The sequence below is a fragment of the Schistocerca nitens genome, chromosome 4, assembly GCF_023898315.1.
Source record: "Schistocerca nitens isolate TAMUIC-IGC-003100 chromosome 4, iqSchNite1.1, whole genome shotgun sequence".
NCBI classification, from domain to species: Eukaryota; Metazoa; Arthropoda; class Insecta; order Orthoptera; family Acrididae; genus Schistocerca; species Schistocerca nitens.
In genome coordinates this window covers 388,262,971-388,289,608 of record NC_064617.1, presented here as the reverse complement: position 1 = coordinate 388,289,608, position 26,638 = coordinate 388,262,971, and the positions used below count along the sequence as shown (strand labels likewise).

Below are 26,638 nucleotides of genomic sequence, written 5' to 3'. Positions count from 1 at the left end.
TTCCGTTCAACTGCTCTTCCAAGTCCTTTGCTGTCTCTGACAGAATTACAATGTCATCGGCGAACCTCAAACTTTTTATTTCTTCTCCATGGATTTTAATACCTACTCCGAATTTTTCTTTTGCTTCCTTTACTGCTTGCTCAATATACCGATTGAATAACATCGGGGAGAGGCTACAACCCTGTCTTACTCCCTTCCCAACCACTTCTTCCCTTTCATGTCCCTCGACTCTTTTAACTGCCATCTGGTTTCTGTACAAATTGTAAATAGCCTTTCGCTGCCTGTATTTTACCCCTGCCACCTTTAGAATTTGAAAGAGAGTATTCCAGTCAACATTGTCAAAAGCTTTCTCTAAGTCTACAAATGCTAGAAACGTAGGTTTGCCTTTCCTTAATCTTTCTTCTAAGGTAAGTCATAATGTCAGTATTGCCTCACGTGTTCCAGTATTTCTACGGAATCCAAACTGATCTTCCCCGAGGTCGGCTTCTACTAGTTTTTCCATTCGTCTGTAAAGAATTTGTGCTAGTATTTTGCAGCTGTGGCTCATTAAACTGATTGTTCGGTAATTCTCACATCTGTCAACACCTGCTTTCTTTGGGATGGGAATTATTATATTCTTCTTGAAGTCTGAGGGTATTTCGCCTGTTTCATACGTCTTGCTCACCAGATGGTAGAGTTTTGTCAGGACTGGCTCTTCCAAGGCCGTCAGTAGTTCCAATGGAATGTTGTCTACTCCGGGGGCCTTGTTTCGACTCAGGTCTTTCAGTGCTCTGTCAAACTCTTCACGCAGTATCGTATCTCCCATTTCATCTTCATCTACATCCTCTTCCATTTCCATAATATTGTCCTCAAGTACATCGCCCTTGTATAGACCCTCTATATACTCCTTCCACCTTCCTGCTTTCCCTTCTTTGCTTAGAACTGGGTTTCCATCTGAGCTCTTGATGTTCATACAAGTGGTTCTCTTATCTCGAAAGGTCTCTTTAATTTTCCTGTAGGCAGTATCTATCTTACCCCTAGTGAGATAAGCCTCTACATCCTTACATTTGTCCTCTAGCCATCCCTGCTTAGCCATTTTGCACTTCCTGTCGATCTCATTTTTGAGACGTTTGTATTCCTTTTTGCCTGCTTCATTTACTGCATTTTTATATTTTCTCCTTTCATCAATTAAATTCAATATTTCTTCTGCTACCCAAGGATTTCTACTAGCCCTCGTCTTTTTACTTACTTGATCCTCTGCTGCCTTCACTACTTCATCCCTCAAAGCTACCCATTCTTCTTCTACTGTATTTCTTTCCCCCATTCCTGTCAATTGTTCCCTTATGCTCTCCCTGAAACTCTGTACAACCTCTGATTCTTTCAGTTTATCCAGGTCCCATCTCCTTAAATTCCCACCTTTTTGCAGTTTCTTCAGTTTTAATCTACAGGTCATAACCAATAGATTGTGGTCAGAGTCCACATCTGCCCCTGGAAATGTCTTACAATTTAAAACCTGGTTCCTAAATCTCTGTCTTACCATTATAAAATCTATCTGATACCTTTTAGTATCTCCAGGGTTCTTCCATGTATACAACCTTCTATCATGATCCTTAAACCAAGTGTTAGCTATGATTAAGTTGTGCTCTGTGCAAAATTCTACCAGGCTGCTTCCTCTTTCATTTCGTAGCCCCAATCCATATTCACCTACTACGTTTCCTTCTCTCCCTTTTCCTACACTCGAATTCCAGTCACCCATGACTATTAAATTTTCGTCTCCCTTCACTATCTGAATAATTTCTTTTATTTCATCATACATTTCTTCAATTTCTTTGTCATCTGCAGAGCTAGTTGGCATATAAACTTGTACTACTGTAGTAGGTGTGGGCTTCGTATTTATCTTGGCCACAATAATGCGTTCACTATGCTGTTTGTAGTAGCTTACCCGCGTTCCTATTTTCCTATTCATTATTAAACCTACTCCTGCATTACCCCTATTTGAATTTGTATTTATAACCCTGTAGTTACCTGACCAGAAGTCTGGTTCCTCCTGCCACCGAACTTCACTAATTCCCACTATATCTAACTTTAACCTATCCATTTTCCCTTTTCAAATTTTCTAACCTACCTGCCCGATTAAGGGATCTGACATTCCACGCTTCGATCCGTAGAACGCCAGTTTTCTTTCTCCTGATAACGACATCCTCTTGAGTAGTCCCCGCCCAGAGATCCGAATGGGGGACTATTTTACCTCCAGAATATTTTACCCAAGAGGACGTCATCATCATTTAATCATACAGTAAAGCTGCATGCCCTTGGGAAAAATTACGGCCGTAGTTTCCCCTTGCTTTCAACCGTTCGCAGTACGAGCACAGCAAGGCCGTTTTGGTTATTGTTACAAGGACAGATCAGTCAATCATCCAGACTGTTGCCCTTGCAACTACTGAAAAGGCTGCTGCCCCTCTTCAGGAACCACACGTTTGTCTGGCCTCTCAACAGATACCCCTCCATTGTGGTTGTACCTACGGTACGGCTATCTGTATCGCTGAGGCACGCAAGCCTCCCCACCAATGGCAAGGTCCATGGTTCATGTGAACTATCTAAAACAAATCCTTGTATTTGTCCATGGAGAATAAATTAATTAATTAATTGTCGATGTGCTGCCTACTCATTGTGACACAGCCCGTATCAGCTGTAAGGGAGTGAAGAGACTTCTGCCTCGTGAACAGTGTTAACAAGTGTCTATGAACTAATGTTTTCTAGTGACTTCAGCAAAGCCACAGTAAGGCCATCGTGAATTACTATGTATTCATCACTAAGTAATCATGGCTCATTTGCCATGTTCCGAATCACAGGTTCATGGGTGCAACCTCGTAGCTACAGCCCAGCCTGGCAAGCAAAGATGAGTTTTGTTGTAATTAATAAAGTATTACTTATTCAGAAGGTTCTAATTAACTGTATTATTACTAGCTACTTCAGTGTGCAAATAATCAGACACGCCATTCCTCATGTATTTTTACACCTTTTTTTTTAAATATCCCTCACTATGGATTTTTTGCTCCTTCCATCTGCTCCAGTATAGAAAAGTTTCCCTATCCCTAGCTAGAACAGTGTCCCACTTACTGCTCCTGAGTTGTTGCTAAGCTCAAGGATTTTCCCCAAAAGGCCTGACAATCAAATTACCAATCTCTCTATGCAATCCCTCCTTTCACAGTGGCCATAATTCTGTCAGTCCATAGCCCTCACCTTCCTAATCCTGCAAAACCTTATAAATTCAAGCCAAACCTCCGTGCAGTACCTCCTCTCCATCTGTAAAATTCTTCTGAACTGAAACTCTTGCACTTCTGGAACTAGAGCAGCATGCTCAATGCCACCTCAAAGAACTCACCAAACTGTTCATCTACTCTTCATCAAACTTCCTCTGCATCCCTCACTGCTGGCAAATCCTGCCTTGCAGACCTTCTACATTTACCATACCCTCAAAACTCCCTCCCACCAACATAAAGAATCTACACTCCTGGAAATTGAAATAAGAACACCGTGAATTCATTGTCACAGGAAGGGGAAACTTTATTGACACATTCCTGGGGTCAGATACATCACATGATCACACTGACAGAACCACAGGCACATAGACACAGGCAACAGAGCATGCACAATGTCGGCACTAGTACAGTGTATATCCACCTTTCGCAGCAATGCAGGCTGCTATTCTCCCATGGAGACGATCGTAGAGATGCTGGATGTAGTCCTGTGGAACGGCTTGCCATGCCATTTCCACCTGGCGCCTCAGTTGGACCAGCGTTCGTGCTGGACGTGCAGACCGCGTGAGACGACGCTTCATCCAGTCCCAAACATGCTCAATGGGGGACAGATCCGGAGATCTTGCTGGCCAGGGTAGTTGACTTACACCTTCTAGAGCACGTTGGGTGGCACGGGATACATGCGGACGTGCATTGTCCTGTTGGAACAGCAAGTTCCCTTGCCGGTCTAGGAATGGTAGAACGATGGGTTCGATGACGGTTTAGATGTACCGTGCACTATTCAGTGTCCCCTCGACGATCACCAGTGCTGTACGGCCAGTGTAGGAGATCGCTCCCCACACCATGATGCCGGGTGTTGGCCCTGTGTGCCTCGGTCGTATGCAGTCCTGATTGTGGCGCTCACCTGCACGGCGCCAAACACGCATACGACCATCATTGGCACCAAGGCAGAAGCGACTCTCATCGCTGAAGACGACACGTCTCCATTCGTCCCTCCATTCACGCCTGTCGCGACACCACTGGAGGCGGGCTGCACGATGTTGGGGCGTGAGCGGAAGACGGCCTAACGGTGTGCGGGACCGTAGCCCAGCTTCATGGACACGGTTGCGAATGGTCCTCGCCGATACCCCAGGAGCAACAGTGTCCCTAATTTGCTGGGAAGTGGCGGTGCGGTCCCCTACGGCACTGCGTAGGATCCTACGGTCTTGGCGTGCATCCGTGCGTCGCTGCGGTCCGGTCCCAGGTCGACGGGCACGTGCACCTTCCGCCGACCACTGGCGACAACATCGATGTACTGTGGAGACCTCACGCCCCACGTGTTGAGCAATTCGGCGGTACGTCCACCCGGCCTCCCGCATGCCCACTATACGCCCTTGCTCAAAGTCCGTCAACTGCACATACGGTTCACGTCCATGCTGTCGCGGCATGCTACCAGTGGTAAAGACTGCGATGGAGCTCCGTATGCCACGGCAAACTGGCTGACACTGACGGCGGCGGTGCACAAATGCTGCGCAGCTAGCGCCATTCGACGGCCAACACCGTGGTTCCTGGTGTGTCCGCTGTGCCGTGCGTGTGATCATTGCTTGTACAGCCCTCTCGCAGTGTCCGGAGCAAGTATGGTGGGTCTGACACACCGGTGTCAATGTGTTCTTTTTTCCATTTCCAGGAGTGTAGAACCTAAAAAGATGCAAAATACCCTCATGAACATATCCTCCAAATGCCTCAGTCCCACCGAAGTATCTTTCCTTTATAGCCCCACTCCCAAATTTAGTCATGCTAGATTTGTTTAAAGATTTCTCCTTCTCCTGATCCCTACAGTGTAAACACTTTTGCACCACTGACTATACCAATCAGACTCAATCCAAAACTAATATTGAACCCTGCCTGAATCTGTTCATCCTCCATCCAGCTGTGATCCATCCCCACTGCCCCCAAAGCACCACAGATTTCCTAATCTTGAACCCTGCCTCACCATTATTCCCAAAATCCCCCAACATGGAAACAAACCTTATATCTGCAGAAAGAACCTTGCTCCACCACCTGAAAACTGATTCTAACCTTATAATCCTACCTGCTAACAAATTCTCCGCACTGTCTTGTACTTGCCCCCTAAATTCCATAAAGACAACTATCCAGGATGCCCTGTGTGGCCTGTCAGTGTGCCCCCACTGAGAGAATCTCTGCTCTGGTGGACCAACATCTTCAGCTTATTACCCGTAGCCTCCCCTCCCGTTTAAAAGACACCAATCATTTCCTCCAGTGACTCTTCACAGTTCCTGTCCCTTTTCCATCCAGTACCCTGCTCATCATTGTCAGTGCCACTTCCTTCAACATTAACATCCCCAACATCAATGGCCTTGCTGCTATTGCACATTACCGTTGCCGAAACACAACTGTCTCCAAACCTATAAACAACTTCTTGTCTCCATAACCAGTGTCCTCATCCACAGTTACGTCACCTTTGAAGGCCAAATGAAGCAATGGGCATCCACCTGGCCCATCCTATGGTAACCTATTCATGGGCCATCTGGAGGAATCCTTCTTAACCAACCAGAATCCCAAACCCCTCACCTGGTTCTGATTCACTGATGACATCTTCATGATGTGAGGCACCCTATTCACTTTCCTCCAGAACCGCATCACACCCACCCCATTTGCTTCACGAGGTCCTCATCAACCCAACAAGCAAACTTGATCAATGTTGACCTCCACCTCAAGGATGGTTACTCAGTACCTCCATCCACATCAAATCTACCAGCTATCAACAATATCTCCACTTCAGCAGCAGTGACCCATTCCAGAACAAGAAATTCCTCCCACATAGCCTAACCACCTGTGGTCATCACATCTGAAGTGACAAGCATCCCCCTCCAAAGATAACAAAGGTCTCACTGAGGCTTTGAAAGACTGAAATTACTCTCCCAATCTTGTACAGAAACAGGTCTCTCAAGCCTTGTCATTCCAGTCACCTACCACATCCCACATGCCCACCGTCTGGCCACAAGGAAACTTCTGTCTTGTGTTAGTACATCCATGACTGAAGCAACTGAACCACATTCTCCTTCAGTGTTTTGAAAGCCTTGTGTCAGGTCTTGAAATGAGAAAAGTCCTACTCACTATCCTCCCCACGATTACCATACTGGTATTCCACCACCTGCTGAACCTCACAGTGTCCTTGTCCATCCCTAATCCACCCCTGATCCCAACCCCTTGCCTCAATGCTCATATCCTTGCAGCAGACCTTGATGCAAGACCTGTCCCACAAGTTCTCCCTCTGCCACAGTCATACCCTGCCCCATCAAAGGCAGGGTTACATATGAAAGCAGCCACATGATCTACTTCCTAGGTTGAAAGCACTGTGCTGCTTTCCCGTTTAGGGAAAGCTGCCAGCTGTCGCACCATTCATTAATCCTCTGCAGGTCTTCCTGGAGTACGTACGAGTCTTCTGATGTTGCTACTTTCTTGTAGACAACCGTGTCATCTGCAAATAGCCTCACGGAGCTACCGATGTTGTCAACTAAGTCATTTATGTATATTGTAAACAATAAAGGTCCTATCACGGATTCAGGATTTCCTAGAAGAAAGAACACAACATGTCATTCTTAACGGTTCAAAATCTGCAGATGTAGAGGTAATTTCGGGAGTACCGCAAGGAAGCGTGATAGGACCTTTATTGTTTACAATATACATAAATGACTTAGTTGACAACATCGGTAGCTCCGTGAGGCTATTTGCAGATGACACGGTTGTCTACAAGAAAGTAGCAACATCAGAAGACTCGTACGTACTCCAGGAAGACCTGCAGAGGATTAATGAATGGTGCGACAGCTGGCAGCTTTCCCTAAACGTAGATAAATGTAATATAATGCGCATACATAGGGGCAGAAATCCATTCCAGTACAATTATGCCATAGGTGGTAAATCATTGGAAGCGGTAACGACCGTAAAATACTTAGGAGTTACTATCCGGAGCGATCTGAAGTGGAATGATCACATAAAACAAATAGTGGGAAAAGCAGGCGCCAGGTTGAGATTCATAGGAAGAATTCTAAGAAAATGTGACTCATCGACGAAAGAAGTAGCTTACAAAACGCTTGTTCGTCCAATTCTTGAGTATTGCTCATCAGTATGGGACCCTTACCAGGTTGGATTAATAGAAGAGATAGACATGATCCAGCGAAAAGCAGCGCGATTCGTCATGGGGACATTTAGTCAGCGCGAGAGCGTTACGGAGATGCTGAACAAGCTCCAGTGGCGGACACTTCAAGAAAGGCGTTACGCAATACGGAGAGGTTTATTATCGAAATTACGAGAGAGCACATTCCGGGAAGAGATGCGCAACATATTACTACCGCCCACATATATCTCGCGTAATGACCACAACGAAAAGATCCGAGAAATTAGAGCAAATACGGAGACTTACAAGCAGTCGTTCTTCCCACGCACAATTCGTGAATGGAACAGGGAAGGGGGGATCAGATAGTGGTACAATAAGTACCCTCCGCCACACACCGTAAGGTGGCTCGCGGAGTATAGATGTAGATGTAGATGTAGATGTGGTCATGACAGCTAACAAGGTGTCTTCCCACATTAGGAGCCACCACCAAATTGTGGCTGAAAGATAGCTGGTTTACCCAGTTGCTGATCATGCCACCCAACATAGTGTGCTTCACTTCAACAACTGCTTCACAGACTGTGCCATCTGGATCCTTTCTACCAACAACATCTTTTCTGAATTGTGCAGGTGGGAACTCTCCCTACACCATATCCTTTGTTAATGTAAACCCTCGGTCTCATCCTTCACTAATCCCTGTCACCTGCCCTCCTCCCTGCTCCCACTCAGTACTACACACACCTTATATTCCACCAACCCACTTACCAGTATTCCCCCCTTCTCTGCATCTCTCCTTTTCATTCTCCCTTTCCCCCTTCCTCAGCACAGCCCTATCCCATCCCCACTGTGCACCTGTTCATTCCCGCAACAGCACATCATCTTCCCCCACACCTACCCTGCTATCCCTTCCCTTCTACATTCGACAACTTCTCCTTACCCCACCATCCACCTTGAATTGCTACTCATGTCAGATGCAGCTCACAGTCAAGCCTAAGTGACCATAGGCAGTAGCCATGCATGTGTGAGTCATGTTTGTGTGAGTTCGTGTGTTTTCTGCTTCTGAAGAAGACTTTTTTCGGTAACTTCTACATAGAGTATGTGAAAGAACTTGCCCATCTTCTAGCAGCAGGTCTCTGGAGGGCAAAGCATTCATAATGGTTGGAAAAAAAAGACAGGTCATTCCCATTTTCAAAGAGGATCATCAAACAGAAACATAAAACTATAGACCTTTACCAATGATATCTGTCTGTTGTGGAATTTAGAAACATGTCTTATGCTCACATACCATGACATTTCTGGAGACCAAAAATCTGCTCTGTAGACATCAACAGGGGTTTAAAAAACAACAATTATATGAAACTCAGCACTCTGTTTGTCCACAAGAAGCACTCTGTTTGTCCACAAGACCCAGAAAGCAGCAGATACAGTTCCTCTTGTAGATGCCATTTTCCTTGATTTTGGGAAGGCAATTGGACTGTTCCACATTTCCACCTAGTGAACAAAATATGAGCTTATAGAATGTCTGTTTGATTAAATTGAAGATTTTCTAGCAAACAGAACACAGGTTTTTGTTCTCAATGGAGAGAAGCTTTCAGACAGAGAAGTAACTCTGGGTGGGCTACAAGGGAGTGTTCTAGGAACATTACTTTTCATACTATATGTAGATGACCTAATAGATAACAGAAGTTCCACAAAGCTTTTTGTGGACGATGTTGTTGTATACAAAATAGTTGCAGTGCTATATAATTGTATAAAAGTGCAGGAAGATTTGCAGGGGATCGGCACTTGCTGCAGAGAATGCCAGATGGCTGTCACCATAAACAAATGTAACATATTGCGAACACACAGAGTGAAAGACACTCTACTTAATGATTACACAATTGTAGAAAAATCACTGGAAGCAGTTGCTCCCATAGAATATCTAGGAGTATGTGTATGGAGAAATTTGGAGTGGAATGTTCACATAAAATTAAGGCAGATGCCAGACAGAGATTCATTTGAAGAATCCTCAGAAAATACTGTTCTTCAACAAAGTAAGCAGCTTACAAAACGCTTGTTTGACCAATAATTGAATATTGCTTGCCTTTCTGGGATCCATATCAGATACGATTTACACTAATGTGACATAAGTCGTGGGATACCTTCTAATATTGCATTGAACCTTATTTCACCCAGTGTAGTGCAGCAGCTCGAAATGGCATGGACTCAACAAGTTGTTGGAAGTCCCCTGCAGAAATATTGAGCCTTACTGCCTCTATAGCCATCCATAATTGGGATAGCATTGCCAGTGCAGGATTTTGTGCACAAACTGACCTCTTGATTACGTTCCATAAATGTTCAGTGGGATTCATGTTGGACGATATGGGTAGTCAGATCATTCACTTGAATTGTCCAGAAATGTTCTTCAGACCTGTCACAAACAATTTTGGCCTGGCTACATGGTGCATTGTCATTCATAAAAATTCCATTGTTGTTTGGAAACTTGAAGTCCATGAATGGCTGCAAATGGTGGTGGTGGTGGTGATGGTAAGTTCCTATGGGATTAAACTGCTGAGGTCATCAGTCCCTAGGCTTACACACTACTTAATCTAACTTAAAGTAACTTACACTAAGAACAACACACACACCCATGCCCAAGGGAGGACTCGAACCTCCGTGGGGGGGTGGGGGGGGAGCCGCATGAACCATGGCAAGGTACCTTAGACCCTGCAGCTACCCCGCACAGTTGCAAATGGTCTCAAAGTAGCAGAACATAACCATTTCCAGGCAATGATCAGTTCAGTTGGACCAGAGAACCCAGTCCATTCCATGTAAACACAGCCGACACCATTATGAGGCCACCTCCAGCTTCACAGTGCCCTGTTGAAAACTTGGGTCCATGGTTTTGTGGGGTCTACACCACACTTGAACCCTACCATCTGCTCTTACCAACTGAAAATGGGTCTCATCTGACCAGGCCATGGTGTCCAGTCATGTAGGGACCAACTGATATGGTCACAAACCCAGGCGAGATGTCGCAGATGATGTCATGCTGTTAGCAAAGGCACACTTGTCTGTCATCTGCTTCCATAGCCCATTAACACTAAATTTCGCAACACAGTCCTAACTGATATGTTCATCATATATCTGTTGCTTGTCTTTAGCATTGGCAAGTCAATGCAAATGCCACTTCTCTTGGTAGTTAGTGAAGTGTGTTGGTAGTTAGTAAAGTGTGATGGTCACTTCATTATCCATGGTGAGAGGTAATGCCTGAAATTTGGTATTCACTGTGGCTCTTGGAACACTGAATTCCCTCACGATATCCAAAATGGAATGTTCCTTGTATCTAGCACCAACTACTACTGTGAATTCAAAGTCTGTTAATTCCCATTGTGTGGCCAAAAGCATGTCAGAAATCTTTTAACGTGAATCATCTGAGTACGAATGACAGCTCTGGCATTCCACTGCCCTTTTACACCATGTGTACACAATACTACCACCATTTCTATATTTTGATATCACTGTCCCAAGACCTTTGTCACCTCAGTGTATAATGGAAATAGAGAAGATCCAAAAGAAGAGCAGCACATTTCAACATATGTTGATTTAGTAAGTGCGAAAGCTTCAAAGAGATGCTCAGCCAACACCAGTGGCAGACGCTGCAAGAGAGGCATTCTGCATCACGTTATGGTTTACTGTTAAAGTTCCAAGAGTGTATGTTCATAGAAAAGTCAGTCAGTATATAGCTTCCTCCTAACGGGGTGGTACTGGGTGATGAAGGGGCCACTCCTTTGTGGCTGGTTCTTAGGGGTGTGAGGGGAAATGGCGCAGGAGATCTGTTTGCCACATCCCCCAAAACAACCTACCAACTCTCCACCAAATCTAGAGCCAAGACATTCCCGTAACACTGTTGTTAACCTTTCCCTCAAACATCTTAGTTCCACAGAAGTTTCAGTCCTTTCCAAAGACCTCGCCTTTAGTCCTATGTCCAAATTTAACCATGCTGGACTTGTCAAAGACCTACTCTCCTTCTCCCAATCCTTGCAATGGAAGCACTTCTTTGCTACCAATCCCTCCAAATACTCTAATTTCAACATTGAATCCTGCCTCTTCCAGTTTTTACCACCATCCAACCATGATCCTACCACCTAACCACCTGCTGGTCACCTTCCAGGAATTCCTTACCTACAACTTAGCTTCACCATCCTTCTCCAGGTCCTTCAACCTTTCAGTAGAAGGAACGACGGTCATACACAACCTTAAAACAAATCCTGACCTATCATCCTACCTCCAGACAAAGGTTGCACCACTGTTACTATGAATCACAGTGACCACCTGACAGAAGGCTTCCACCAATTATCTTTCTTCTCCACCTATAAACTCGGCCACATGGATCGCATCCCAGAGGTTCAACACAAACTCCAATCCCTGCTCAAAGCCTTAGGCCCTTCCTAGAACATCTTCTGTGAATCCATTTCCCTCCTCACCCCTATGACACCCCACACACCCACCTTCTACATACTCCCCAAAATCCACAAACCCAACAATTCTGGACACCCCAATATGGCTGGTTATTGTGCCCCCACTGAAAGAATTTCAGCCCTCATTGACCAATACCTCCAACCAATTGCCAGTAATCATGCCTCCCACATCAAATACACCAACCACTTCCTTCACTGACTCTCCAACATCCCCATCACTTTACCTCCTGGATCCCTACTTGTCACTGTTGATGCCACCTCCCTGTACACCAACATCCCTCATGCCCGTGGTTGTACCGCTATTGAACATTATCTTTTCCGGTGTCCTTCAGACTCCAAACCTACTACCTCATTCTTCATACACCTTACTAAATTTATTCTAACCCACACTACTTCTCATTTGAAGGGAAGGTATATAAACAAATCCACAGTACATGGGCATTCACAAGGCAACTTCCTATGCCAGCCTTTGTATGGACCACCTAGAGGAGACATTCCTAGCTCCCAAAACAATAGTCTGGTTCAGGTTCATTGATGATATCTTCGTGATCTGGGCTTAGGGCTAAGGCATCCTATCTTCATTCCTTCACAACCTCAATGCCTCCTCTCCCATTCACTTCATGTGGTCCTCCTCAACCCTGCGTACCAACTTCCTAAATGTTGACCTTCTCCTCTCTGGTGGCTCCATCCACACCACTGTCCATGTTAAACCCACCAACCACCAACAGTACCTGCATTTTGACAGCTGTCATTCCTTTCACACCAAAAAATTCCTTCCATACAGCTTGGCACTCAGGAATGGCATATGTGCAGTGACAAAAAGTCCCTTGCTAAGTATGCTGGGGGTCCCACTAAGGCTTTCACAGACAGGCGTCCCCCGACTTAGTCCACAAACAGATCTCTCATGCCATTTTCCCTCACACCTCCAATCCTCCCACCACCCCCAAGACCCAGCCACAAAGGAGTGTTTCTTTGATCACCCAGTATCATCCCAGACTGGAACAACTGAATCACATTCTTTGCCAGGGCTTTGATTATCTTTCATCATGCTCTGAAATAAGGGACATCCTGCCTGAGATACTTCCCACCCTTCCTAATGTGGTGTTCCATCAGCCACCCAACCCCACAACATCGTAGTCCATCCTTATGCCACTCCTGATCCCAAACCATTGCCACAAGGATCATATCCCTATGGAGAGAGACCGTTCATCTCCCTTCCCCTTCCCTGCTCCCTCCAGATTGCTGTTTACATCCCACATGATAGTTGCATTCTGGCCTGAGAAGTTGGAGCTGGCTGTTGTGTGTGCATGAGATGTGCTTTGCTTGCTTGTGTGTGTGTGAATGGTGTGTGTGTCTCTCTTTTACCGATGAAGGCTGTGGCCAAACGCTCTATGCACGTGTCTTGTAATTGTGCCTGTTTGTTACTTGATGTGTCTTCTTTACAGTAAGTAGCAATCTGTATTTTCCTACATTGTTGACAAATGAACTTACATCTTTTACTTACTATGCTACATAGTCACCAATGTTCTAAACACATTTCTCCCATCATGTTACTAGTTTCAATATGCCCTGTTCATAGAAGACCATTTGGTTGGAGTATAGCCATCTTCGGATTGCTGATTTTCACTTCCACATCTGTCACAAAGCATTGGCCGGCCATGGATTTTCTTTGTGGGGCCAAACAGATGGGAGTCCAATGGTGCAATAAATGGACTGTATGGTGAATGCTGGAGAAACTCCCACCTACATTTGGTGATTTTCTCACGAACAGGAGCAGAAGCATGGGTCCGAGCATTGTCATGAAGAAGTGTGACACTGTCAGCATTAATATTGTGATGTTTGTCATGAAGGGCATGACACAACTTAATCAAAGTTTTAATGCAGGCTGCAGCATTCACAGTGGTTCTATGTTCAACAAGGTCCACCAATAGCATATCACACATATCCCAGTACACATGTCACAAGCAGATTTCTAGCAGATTGAGTACTTTGAATTTTTTTCTGTTTGGGGAACTAGGATGTTTCCAATCCATAGATGCCAGCTTGATTTCAGGTGTGTATTGGTACACCCACGACTCATCACCATTAATGATTCCTTTCAGAAAACCATACCCTTTTGTGGCATAATGCATTAAGTGATCCAAGTTTGGCATCATTTGCTGGCCCATGTGGCTGTCTGTCAGGTTCTTAGGCATCCAGAGAGCACTATTTTACAAAATTTCATCATGTCATGAACAACATCATACTCTCCACCATAGGAAATGTTGAACTGTTGTGATAAGTTTCACAGTTGCACATGCCATTGCTACATCAATGGCTCTGACATTCTGTGGGGTTGCAGCTGTTACTAGCTGCCTGGAATGTGGTGAGTCAGTAAGGTTCACATGACCTTCTTGGAAGAACGCACATCACCTGGGATATTGCTACAGCCCATACAGTCGTCCACATATGTGCCATGCATGTCCGTGTGAATTTCACTCAGTTCGTGCCCTTTGGTGCACAAATATTGAACTACGAGGTGTGGCTAGAAAAAAACCGGACTAGTACTGGTGAAACAATAAAACGAATGCAATAAGGCTGAAAGTCGCGTGGCCTGTCACGTGACTCTCGCTCCACCTACTGCTCGAGTTTCATCTGCCTCCTGCACTCAGTCTGCCCGTGGCATCTGTTTTAAGTAGTTGACGTTTTGTCTGTGCGTCGGAAAATGTTGAGTGTACAGAAAGAACAGCATGTTAACATCAAATTTTGTTTCAAACTAGGAAAATCTGCAAGTGAAACGTTTGTAATGTTACAACAAGTGTACGGCGATGATTGTTTATCGCGAACACAAGTGTTTGAGTGGTTTAAATGATTTAAAGATGGCCGCAAAGACACCAGTGATGACACTCGCACTGGCAGACCATTGTCAGCAAAAACTGATGCAAACATTGAAAAAATCGGTAAACTTGTTTGACACTTTCCTTGTCAACTCCTGTTAACTCAGACACTGCTCTGATTGTTAAACGGCGATCTTGTCGAACAAGTTTACCAATTTTTTCAATGTTTGCATCAGTTTTTGCTGACAATGGTCTGCCAGTGCGAGTGTCATCACTGGTGTCTTCGCGGCCATCTTTAAATCGTTTAAACCACTCAAACACTTGTGTTCGCGATAAACAATCATCGCCGTACACTTGTTGTAACATTACAAACGTTTCACTTGCAGATTTTCCTAGTTTGAAACAAAATTTGATGTTAACACGCTGTTCTTTCTGTACACTCAACATTTTCCGACGCACAGACAAAACGTCAACTACTTAAAACAGACGCCACGGGCAGACTGAGTGCAGGAGGCAGATGAAACTTGAGCAGTAGGCAAAGCGAGAGTCACGTGACAGGCCACGCGACTTTCAGCCTTATTGCATTCGTTTTATTGTTTCACCAGTACTAGTCCAGTTTTTTTCTAGCCACACCTCGTACACTTCGCTGCTCTTCACAAGTTGACAACAGTAACATGCATGCCATATTTGATATGTAGTTCAGACTTCTCTTACTAGAGCTCCACATGAAAACAAAATACACTCTGTAGCACAAACTTCAGACAGTATCGTTGTGAAACTTCAACATGCCAGCTGCAATACCAGGGGAGAAAAATATTATTGTGTGCTACTTTCTACTCCTCCCACGTATATACAACTGACGCACCCTGTCACTGTCCATCCTAGCATGGTGACAGTGTTGTTTGTCTAGCTCTAGCAGAAACCTTGAGCTGTCAGTTTGTAAGGTGTGTAAATTGGAGTAAAAATTTGCACGCTGAAAACTAAGATGGTTAACATTACATACATATTAAATTTTGTACAGCTTATGGTAGATGCTACTCACCATATAGTGGAGATGCTGAGTCGCAGATAGACACAACAAAAAGGCTCTCACAATTAAAGCTTTTGGCCATGGACCTTCATCAGCAGACATACATACGCATGTGCACACACACGCGCACACGCGCACACACACACACACACACACACACACACACACACACATGACTGCAGTCTCAGGCAACTGGTTTCAGATGCCTGAGACTGCAGTCGTGTGTGTGAGTTGCGTTTGCGAGAGTGTGTATGTGTGTGTGTGTGTGTGTGTGTGTGTGTGTGTGTGTGTGTGTGTGTGTCTATTGTTGACAACGGGCCATAGTCGAAAGCTGTAATTGCTAGTCTTTTTGTTGTGCCTACCTGCAACTCGGCATTTTTGCTATATGGTGAGTATCAACTTTCCTTCTCGTAATATGGTATATGCTGGTAGATTTCTGGTGACACTCAGTGTTTATAATGAATAGGCACTGAAAATGGAAGCTGCCAGTTTATATTAACACCAGGTCCACTCATACTGCCACAAGAAACAACTATGTGGGGGGGGGGGGGGGTTGGAAAATAAGTTTCCCCTGTCGACTGTGGTCAGAGTTGTGTGTGCGTGTGTGTGTGTGGGGGGGGGGGGGGGCAGAGAGAGAGAGGGGGGGGGGGAGAATGAGACATTAAAAATAAGACATATCTTTATTTGTCTACATAATTTGCAAGTACATTGAGATATTTGTCATACTTTATAAGCTTCAAAAAGCCTTCCAGGAAAAATTCCGGGTGTTGCATACGGAAGAAGCATTGAACGGCTTGTTTGACGTCAGCATTGCTGCCAACTCGCCTTCCGCTTAGAGTCTTCTTCAAAGCAGGAAACAGATGGAAGTCAATTGGTGTGAGATCCGGACTGTAAGGTGGATGGTGTAGGCACTCCCAACCAAGAGTTGCAATATGGTTTTGCATTGCCTCCACTGTGTGTAACCGAGCGAGGTGGCGCAGTGGTTAGCACACTGGACTCGCATTCGGGAGGACGACGGTTCAATCCCGTCTCCGGCCATCTTGATTTAGGTTTTCCGTGATTTCCCTAAATCATTTCAGGCAAATGCCGGGATGGTTCCTTTGAAAGGGCACGGCCGATTTCCTTCCCAATCCTTCCCTAACCCGAGCTTGCGCTCCGTCTCTAATGACCTCGTTGTCGACGGGACGTTAACCACTAACCACCACCATCCACTGTGTGTGGTCTAGAATTGTCATCCAACAGCAGAACACCAGATCTGAGAAGGCCAGGCCGCTTTTTCCGAATCACCTTTTTCCATTTCAACAGAGTGGCACAGTACCATGCAGCATTGATGGTTGCATCCTTCAGAAAGTCCAGCACATACTTATGGCATATTTACTACTACTATTAGAAAACTTAGATGTGATCTAGTCCTTTTAAAACCCATGACATGAGACAAAACCCTTGGAATTGGCTCCCCACCTGCTCAGAATAAAATCAACACACAACAAAGTTAAGGGTGCGATGGCACTTGGCACAGAGGTGCTCAAAACAATCGTTACTCGTCGTTGCCTTTCCCTATATGAGCGACATGCTGCACAAGCTGCTCAGCTGATATGTGCCCCTCTTGCTCTGAAATGAACTGGTTTATGGATCTCAGCAGACCTGACTCCAGAGTTTGATTTAACAAGGTCATATTCAGCCTTGGCAAAAACTCTAAAGCTTTTTCTGGCCAGAACAGCTGTGGCTGTGTAACATTCAATTGCGTGACTACTGAAATTGATGCTGGCAGATAGAAGGTTGGTCCTATTATGTTACACTCAGTTCCATTGATTAAAATTCTGCTCCCCTCGAGATCTATACGTTTCACTTCTGCAAATACTCCCTGCTCAAAACTAGTTGCTACTACTATCAAATTTTTATAGGTGGAGAATATCCAATCCATCCTGATCTGTTGCAAGCTCAATTTTGGTTCCAAGATGTCCCTTGGACAGTCTATTTCTTTCCTCCTGGCTAAAAATAACTGCACCAAGCACATGTCCAAATTGGTGCTTATCACCCTGGCTGGACCTACCGTTACCTTCCCTCTATGGCAACTTTGTAATTCCTCCCTTGTCATCTCGGCGTACCGGCTGTTAACTGCTGAGATCAGCAGTACCTCCTCAGTTTTTTACTTCTACCAACTTGCTCAACACTCCCCTTTTCAGTGACGTGAGGACAGTGATCACCATCACCCTTCCTCCCTCTTCAAAAAGGCTGCTGTCCCCAGCAGGCTCACAATACTCGAAAACACATACAACATATGAAAATACAATGCCTAATTAATCTACGCAAACCCAATGATTCGTAACAAGAAAACAAAAAACTACAAATACTCTACTACTTTCTGGATCGCAAAGCACGCGGTACATCATGCCATACTCTATCTTCCTGGTTTTCCCTGCGCTTAACACCTCTCTCCACTCTCTCTTTCTTCCTCTTCCCTTCCTGTGACATGCCTGGAATCGCATCTGGACAACCCTTAAATGGCCGCAACCGCTCAATGTGTACTATCGTTGTTCTAGTTGGCAGCTGAAGCTTAACATTAATGGGGGATGTGGTTTCAACTACTTGGTATGGTCCTTGAAACCTCGTGACGAACTTCTTCATTTTCCCTTTTGGCGTATAGGGGCTGAATAACATTACCCGTTGCGCTACTCTATACTGTGGTAAAATTCCTTTCCGCTTCACTGCGTGTTCCTCCCTTTCCAAAGCCTTCATATTCGTCTTTTGTACACGTTTCCAAACATCCCGAATTGTCCTCGAGAATTGATGTACAGATTCACCGGTCTTTCCTTTCTGTAGCTTCACTAAATCAAATGGTGATGGCATTTTTCACCCTGAGCAGTAGTAAAGTTAGCTTTGAAAAGTGGGCCGCAGTGCATAGCGTGAAGCAGTCACCCTTCATTTTCTGGGAAAGGGGAAAAGTGGGCTGTTCGCGTGGGTTTAAGAGGTGACTGTATGGGCTCTCGGGGGAGTTGGCAGTCGGGGCATCAAGAAGGGACTTTTTTGCCAGTGCTAGAGGGACAGCACGCAGACCACAGCATCAGCCTAAGCGATACGAGCAGCGGTTCCATGGTATGAGGCATTAACTGCTCGTCACGAAAGGAATCTTCCTGAGCGTGGGTCTGCAACGGGCTGAATTTGCAGTTCAGCTGCATGCTGTCGACCGGCGAGGAGGTTCTGAAAATCGGCATGCCTTCCAGCATCCATTGAAACGGCTGGCAGCGGGTGACTCGGCAGAGCATTTGGAGGTGCTGTGTTGATTCAGTCCTGGGAGTCGTAACGTGCCAGAAGTTGAGTATTGATTGTTAATAGATTTTATGAAGTTTAATTGAATTCAATTTGCTTATTCTTGTTAATTATACCAGCCGTATATTTTGGGGGTTTCCCGCCATTCATTCTCGTCTGCCCACCTGCGGGAAGGTGGTAATATTAGAAAGGGTGGTCCGTTTGTCCCCTGTTGAGGACGAAAGGGGGGGGGGGGGTTATCAGATTAAATCTGTGGTTCGGTTCGGATTGCTTCTTTCCCCTCCCAGCTTACCTACGAGTTATTCGACTGCTAGCCTCTGCCAAGTCTGTGAAAGTCTAAGGCACCAATGGCTGTACTGTTTAAAATGCAAAGCACTAAGAATTGATCCATTCTCTCGCCTGCCATAACTAGTATTAGTAGACTCATGTGTAAAAGGTACTCTAAGAAAGAAGAAAAATTCCTTTTGCCTCGTGGTAAGAGCTAGTCAATTGCATAATGAATTCCTGCTCATCTGCAAGATGTAACTTACATAAATTTGTGTTTATGTATATTTGGCTATAATCAAGCAAGGTTGCTAATGTACACCGTAGTGGACTTTTTATATTGTTTCTAGTCAGCAAAAACTGTTGGGTGTGTGCGGTGGTGGCTTCCGCCCCCCCCCCCCTTCCCCCACCGCCCCCCGCCCCCACCCCCTCCAATACCTTTTAAAAGTTCACAAGTCCTACCTTGCGAGCCTATGTGTTTGCCATAAGTTAACTGACAGAAATTTGTAAAATTTGTTTTTTATATATTTTGGAAATGTTAATGTTATTAACTGTGTGTGACTCATGCAATTTTACAGTTCACACCCGTACACTACCTCAAATGGAGACAAACCAGTATTGGTTGGACTTTTGCATTGTATGCATATACAATATCCTTCAAATACTCATCCCACTGATGGTGATGGGAATCCACATAAAAACTCAGCATCTTCCTGATTGTTCTCTCCTTCTGCTTGCCTGTTGATGCAACACGCTCTTCCTCAACTTCTTTGTGTTCAACAATTTACACAGTTCCTTCATTAAATCCGACATGAAGTTGGTCCCTTGGTCAGTAATTATTGTCTCCAGTACAACAAACTTCAAAATCCAGTTGTTTATTAACACTTTGCGTGACCATTGCTGCCTGTTGATTTGGCATAGCCACCATCTCCACATACCTCGAAAAATGATCTATTATTGTCAGAACGAATCTGTTCCCCAATGGTGTTTGACTGAAAGGTCCTAAGACATCAATTCCCAACATGGAAAATAGACATGTTGCTTCCAGCAATCATTGTAGCTGTATCCGTTTCCAACTCAAATCTGCTCTCTGCGCACACGGTACACAATTCTTGACATACTGATCCACATCAACTTTCCCACCCTTCCGCCAATACCTCTCCACCACTCTCCTAGTTGTCGCTCTACTCCCACCATGACCAGATAACACATGATCATGTGCTTCTTTTAAAACCCCATCTCTCAGCTTCGCTGGCACTACTACACTTGGCCCTAACTTTGTTTCCCTGCACAGAAGACCGTCGTACATATTAAATTGTGGCTGTGTCCGATACAATTTACAATCTTTGCCAGCATTGTGTAATTCTTGCATACTGCTAGGTCATAACCTATGACTTCTACTTTAGCCTCCTTTCTACTCAGTGCATCCGCATTACCATGCTTCTTTCCAGGCTTGTGCACCACCTCGTAGTTGAATTCACTAAGCCTCACAGCCCGCTTAAGGAGTCTAGTGGACAGATCCTTCAACCCTAACAACGACTTCAATGCAGCATTATCTGTCACTACCCGAACTCTTCTCCCATTTAAATAACATTTAAAATATGTGATTCCATAGATTACACTAAGCATCTCTCACTCTGTTGTTGAGTAATTCCTCTCTGCTGCATTCAACTGCCTAGACACATAGGCTACAGGATGTTCTTTCCCATCAGTTTCCTGACTAGGAACACACCCTAATTCTTGATTTGATGCATCACGCGCTAGAATAAATTCCTTTTCAAAATCTGGAAACACAAGAAACGGACTTGATATGAACACTTCTTTCAGTTTGTCAAATGCTTTCCGACACTCTTCTGTCCACTCAAAATTTCACACCCTTCCGTAACAATCGCATCAATGGCTGTGCTAAGTCTGCAAAACCCTTCATGAACTTTCGATAAAAATTGCAAATTCCGACAAGTGATTGCACTTCCTTAACTGTTTTCAGCTCCTGAAGATCCCTTACAGCCTGTACCAACCTCGGATCTGTTCGCACTCCGTCCTTACTGATGATATGACCTAAATATTTCACTTCTTCCAATGCAAAATGACACTTCTCCAGGCTCAACATCAAACGAGCCGCTCTTAACCTCATAAAGACTTCCCTTAACCATTGTCTATGCTGTTCCATACGACTTGAGAACATTATAATGTCATCCAAATAGACTAGCCACTGCCGTGGTTTCAAACCCTTCAACTTACTGTCTAGCAACCTCTGAAACATTGCTGGAGTGTTTTTCAAACGAAATGGCATTCTGATGTACTGGTAATGGTCTCCAGGATTAGAGAAAGCAGTTTTTGGATGATCCTTTGGAGCCACCTCTAACTGATGATAACCACTTGTCAAATCCATCATAGAAAAGTACTGGCACTATCCTAAGTGATCCAAAGTCTCCAGTATGTTTGGAATGTGGTATGCGTCCATTACTGTCTTATTATTGAGGTATCGGTAGTCACAACAGAACCTGTATTTCTTAGTTCCATCCATAGATTTTTTAGGCACAATGACAATGCCCGATCCCCCGCAACTATTACTATGCTCTATAATACCATCTGCAAGCTGCTGATCATTGAAATCCTCCACAATCGGCTGCAAATACCTCAGTATTCTCTATGGTTTATGGTAAACAGGTGCTTCGTTCCCTGTTGGTATCCTATGTTGAACTAATGGAATTGCTGGTAACAGCCCTTACAGAAAAAACAAATCCTTAAATTCCCATAACAGTTCTTCCATATGCTCTTTTTCTCCTCCTTTCAAATGCTTAACTTCGTTACACAATGCAGTTCTGTCGGCAGTTATTTGTTGATCGTTACGCCTACCTCTCAAACACCAGTCTTTGTCATCTGGTTCATCCAAATTCACTACTAAAACTCCTTTTCCCAAATTCTCATCTATAGCACTAAAATTATCCACGTTCACAGGGACTACTCACCCATTGTTTCCCTCTTGTACGTGTACAATAATACATTTCACAAAACAACCTAATGGATCCAAAACTTTTATCCTCCAATGGTACAATAACACATACCATACCCACAGGTAGATCTGACTCTACACTTACCCAAAGTGACTTCCCAGTGCCACTAGACACACACACACACACAAATTAAGCCTTAATGCTAATTTACACTGCCCAATTGGTTTGTTCATTACATTGAATGCCCCTCGCAACAGCTCTGCATCAACACAACAGCTCTGCATCAACAACAGTTTCCCCTAGCTGAAATAACATTCCACCAAGTTCACAGTTCATTGTCCAAGGTCAATTTTGGCATGATGTTGATGCAAGAAATCTACTCCTAGGATCATGTTGTAGTCCTCACTTACTCATGGTACTACCTCCATGCGTGCATCAAATCGGATATTCCCTATGCGTAAGTCAACTGTCACTGACCCCAAAGGCGTAACCTCCTTATCCCCCATGCAACCTATAATGTGGTGGTTCTAACTTCCTTCATTCCATTAAACTCTTAGTAGCCACTGCCATTTGCGCCCTGTGTCCAACAAAATGTTAAACTTTTTAGTTCCTATGGATCCTACCACTGAACATTCCACCTCTGCATACTTATTTGTAGCATTGAAATTAAACGGGGGCTTCCTTAGGTGGGTCTTGAGCCCCCTCTGCCATTTAGCAATTGTCCACCTCTATTAACTCCACTCTACTAACCACACTCATAACATTTTATACCTGCTGTAAACACTGTTTGTCTATCATGTACCCCCATTGGCACGTCTAATTCCTCATGTTGGATTTCCAGCTGAATGGCCGAATATAAATCTTTTGGAGCCTCTTCACGCACTTTCCGCACCATATGCACTGGTAACCCCCTCAAAAATACATGAAGTGCCCTTTGCTTGGCCTCCTGCAACAGGACACCATTCACTTCATCACTCTGACCCAACTCATAAGTATACTCGTTAATTTCTCTTATTCTGTCCACAAATTTCTGTACCTTTTCCCCCTGTCTCTTTGTCATTTTACTCAACCTCTCTCTAAAGTACCAAGTGCTATGCTGTTTCTGTACCTCTGTAAAAGCCCTTCCTTCAACTGCTTCAACTGTCCTGGCTTCCTTAAGGCCTGAGAACACCTGTTAATCTAATCTTGGCTACATGTAACAACTGTTCATCAGACCAACCATTCATCACAGCCAAAGTTTCCAAGTCCTCCATAAACGAACGCACATCCTCAGATGCCTTACCAGAAAACAGAATAATCAAACTCGCAGCAGCTGGATCAGTCTCCTGCTGCAGTATCCTGGGTGACAACAACTGATCAGATGTGGTTTCCCACTCACTCCTAGATTTTAATTCACTTCTCAACTGTGTGTTGTCCACTGTCAATTGTGCTACCCTTCCCAACAAAATCTGTACCGCTTCGGGTTCCGACACACCTTGCGTCCCTGACTCTGCCATTGTGTTGCTTTCGTTCCCAGTTAGTCCCAATTTCAACCTATAAAATCATACAGAAACAAAACATTTAACTACAAAAATAAACTGACTTCCTGCAGCTCAGTATCTCATCTTATGTTTTAGGAGGAGATAAACAAAACATCATACTCAACCCCATACAAAAGTAATTAAGTGCCACAAAAGAAAAAAAATCTTACTGCCCCAAACACACTAACACTTACTCTGACAACGCAAAGAAAGAAAATATCCAACACTCAAAAAGAAAAATTGGTCAACACTCACCACATTTTTTGACTATAAAGCAGGTGGTGGGCATGAACGTTTTACTGTACAGACGACACCTGCTATTCTGACACCAAATGTAGCCGTCACTGCCAAATATAGATGTTGGTGTGGGGTGGAGGAATGTTGGGCGCAGATGGAAACTGTCAGGATGCACTGTATTAACACTCGGCCCTGATCTTCAAGTGTTTTATTATTCCCAGCTACAGTCCCACGTTCCTCTCTGTCTACATCACAGGGTCCCATAATAACAAATAACAATCATTTTATTTAATTTTTTTGTAGTAGGCACAAAGTAACATGCATCTCCCCACTCCCTTGGTATTACACATTATGGAAAATGCCTTGGTATTGTAGGGTTAAGCCATTATCAAGACGAGGGTGAGTCGAAAAAGGCTTTACAGCTTTTGAATGATATAGAAATTTATTGAGATAAGTTACAGAATCTGTATGAGTGTCATTTTTTTGGAAACAACCTCAAGTTCCACATAAAAGTATCAAGTGTCATTTTGGTTCAGTATGACTACCGTTTGTGATATGGCAAACATCCCATCACTAATCAATTTGTTCCCACACTCGTTGCAGTAAATTGGGTCTAACTTGGAAGAGGAGAAACATACACACACTCTTAAATAATGAAACCCCAGAGAAAGAAATTCGTTTCATGAAACCAAAACACACAGTGAGCATGCTCCTCACCAGTGAAAGTAGCCAATTTAACTGTGCACTACACTGGCACTTCAGGTGGTAGAATGCACTACACGAATCCAACTTGAGGCTGTTTGCTAAAAAATGTCACATCTACCGGTTCTGTAAGTTTCCCCAGTAAATTTTTATATCATTCCAAAGTTGTTAAGTTCTTTTGGACTCACTCTGTATTTGAGGTTCCTTATATACATAAAATATTTAATATGAAATAGCTTAAAAACTACACTTCATATCAAGGGTGCATTTTCACCCATGCACTCGTCCTAATTTTGTCTTCATAAGTATGTTACAGATTTTCTGTCACTAGTTATGTTTCATTTTTATTAGATTTAGTCTGATTTTTATATTTGTTCTGACCAGGCAATTCGGCTATGGCAGCCCTTCTTCTATGCTCATGCCAGCAACAGGGTTATAGCAACCATGCAGTAGAAGCTGGTGCACACCTGACCTGCAGTCTAAAATTCTCATACTCAGACCATCTGCAAAGGGTGCCACAATCTATTAATGACACCACGAAGCTTGTGTGGCTACTGAGCCCTGCCTGGCTCTATTGACCCACCTCCTCAGCTGTCAAGCACTCGCAGGTTCAGCTGCACCTGCTCCTAATGTCACAATAATCTGTTTCTCAAATTTCTTGTCACAATTTCTGGGATTTAGTGTGTCAACTTGCCTGCAAAAGACAATGGTTCCAGATTCCAGTCCTGAACTTGCACACAGTTTGAATCTGCCAGGAAGTCTCAGGTCAGTGCACATACTACTGCAGAGTTAAAATTCATTCTGGTAACATTGATACAGTTATTAGTACAACGGAAACCTCATGAAATGCTGCAGGCCAGGTTGTATTCATGTTATGTTAAATCAGTTGTTGTTCTACGCACTCCTAATATAGCTGCATCTACATATTCTATAAACACTTCCACTATTCTTGTGCAGTTATATCACATTTATAACATAGGGTCAATGGCAGTTTACTGAAACTGGTGACAGCAGACTACATTATAAATTCCAGCCAGGAACTGTTACAGAAACAGTTGGTATGCCCAGAATAATATGATAATGATGAAGAGGTCCCACACTCTGAGGAGCATAGGGAACGATGTGGGAGACCCGCACCGCCAACTAGGCAAGTTTCTAGTGGAGGTGGTTCGCCATTGTCTTCCTCTGACCATAATGGGAATTAATGATGATGGTGACGACACAACAACACCCAGTCATCTCGAGGCAGGGAAAAGCCCTGACCTCACCAGGAATCGAACCCGGGGCCCCTTGCGTGGGAAGCGAGAATGCTACCGCAACACCACGAGCTGCGGACAATACATGAAAAGAGGCTCATAATTTAGATACTAATACTTTTAGGTATTTATTGAAATAACTGATGTTCCTAATGCATTTCATTTAACTGACATTTTTACTTTCATGATGTGTTGATCTATTTGAGCATTTGTTATGCTAGAGTGTGGAATGAGCCAAGGTGTAAGTATACAGAAAATGGAACATAAAGAATTCCTACTTCAAGTAGTGTCATTTAATAATATCTTTGATTGATCCCAAGTCTGCAATATAGAGCTTCAGAAACATCATCTTGTAATAAATTATGTTTGCATAGACGTGGAGAGATGTTATTCATGCCTGTAATATTTCAAAATATTCTGTGTGTTTTCTATTGGTTAGGTATTACTCTGCACTAGTAATCTAAAGATTTGTGTTGTTTTATATTTTATAGCTCATTTTTCCAAATGGGTAATTACCTGGGAGCAATCAGTGCTTACAGTCATGCCATTAATCTTGGATTCAAAATGGCTGCATTGTATTCAAACCGTGCTGCTGCACACCTGGCTGTTGGCAACGTGCACAAAGCTATTGAGGATTGCTCAGAAGTAAGTGATCTTTTCATTTATGTTGATGTCGCTGTTGTTGCTAGAAGTTCATGGTAATGGTAGTGGAGCTGATAATGAGTTCTGTTTTTCATACTGTTGTGATCCTTATTAATTTATAATAATAATAA

At 43.9% G+C, this 26,638-nt stretch overlaps 1 protein-coding gene across 1 annotated transcript in view; it reads left to right on the top strand.

Moving 5' to 3' along the window:
* LOC126252326 (dynein axonemal assembly factor 4-like) overlaps window positions 1-26,638 on the top strand; it is a 130,992-nt gene that overhangs the window by 91,428 nt on the left and 12,926 nt on the right. Inside the window, exon 6 of the mRNA XM_049953213.1 lies at window positions 26,357-26,510. Within this exon, the coding sequence (XP_049809170.1) occupies window positions 26,357-26,510 (154 nt within the window). The remainder of the gene's footprint in view (window positions 1-26,356; window positions 26,511-26,638) is intronic.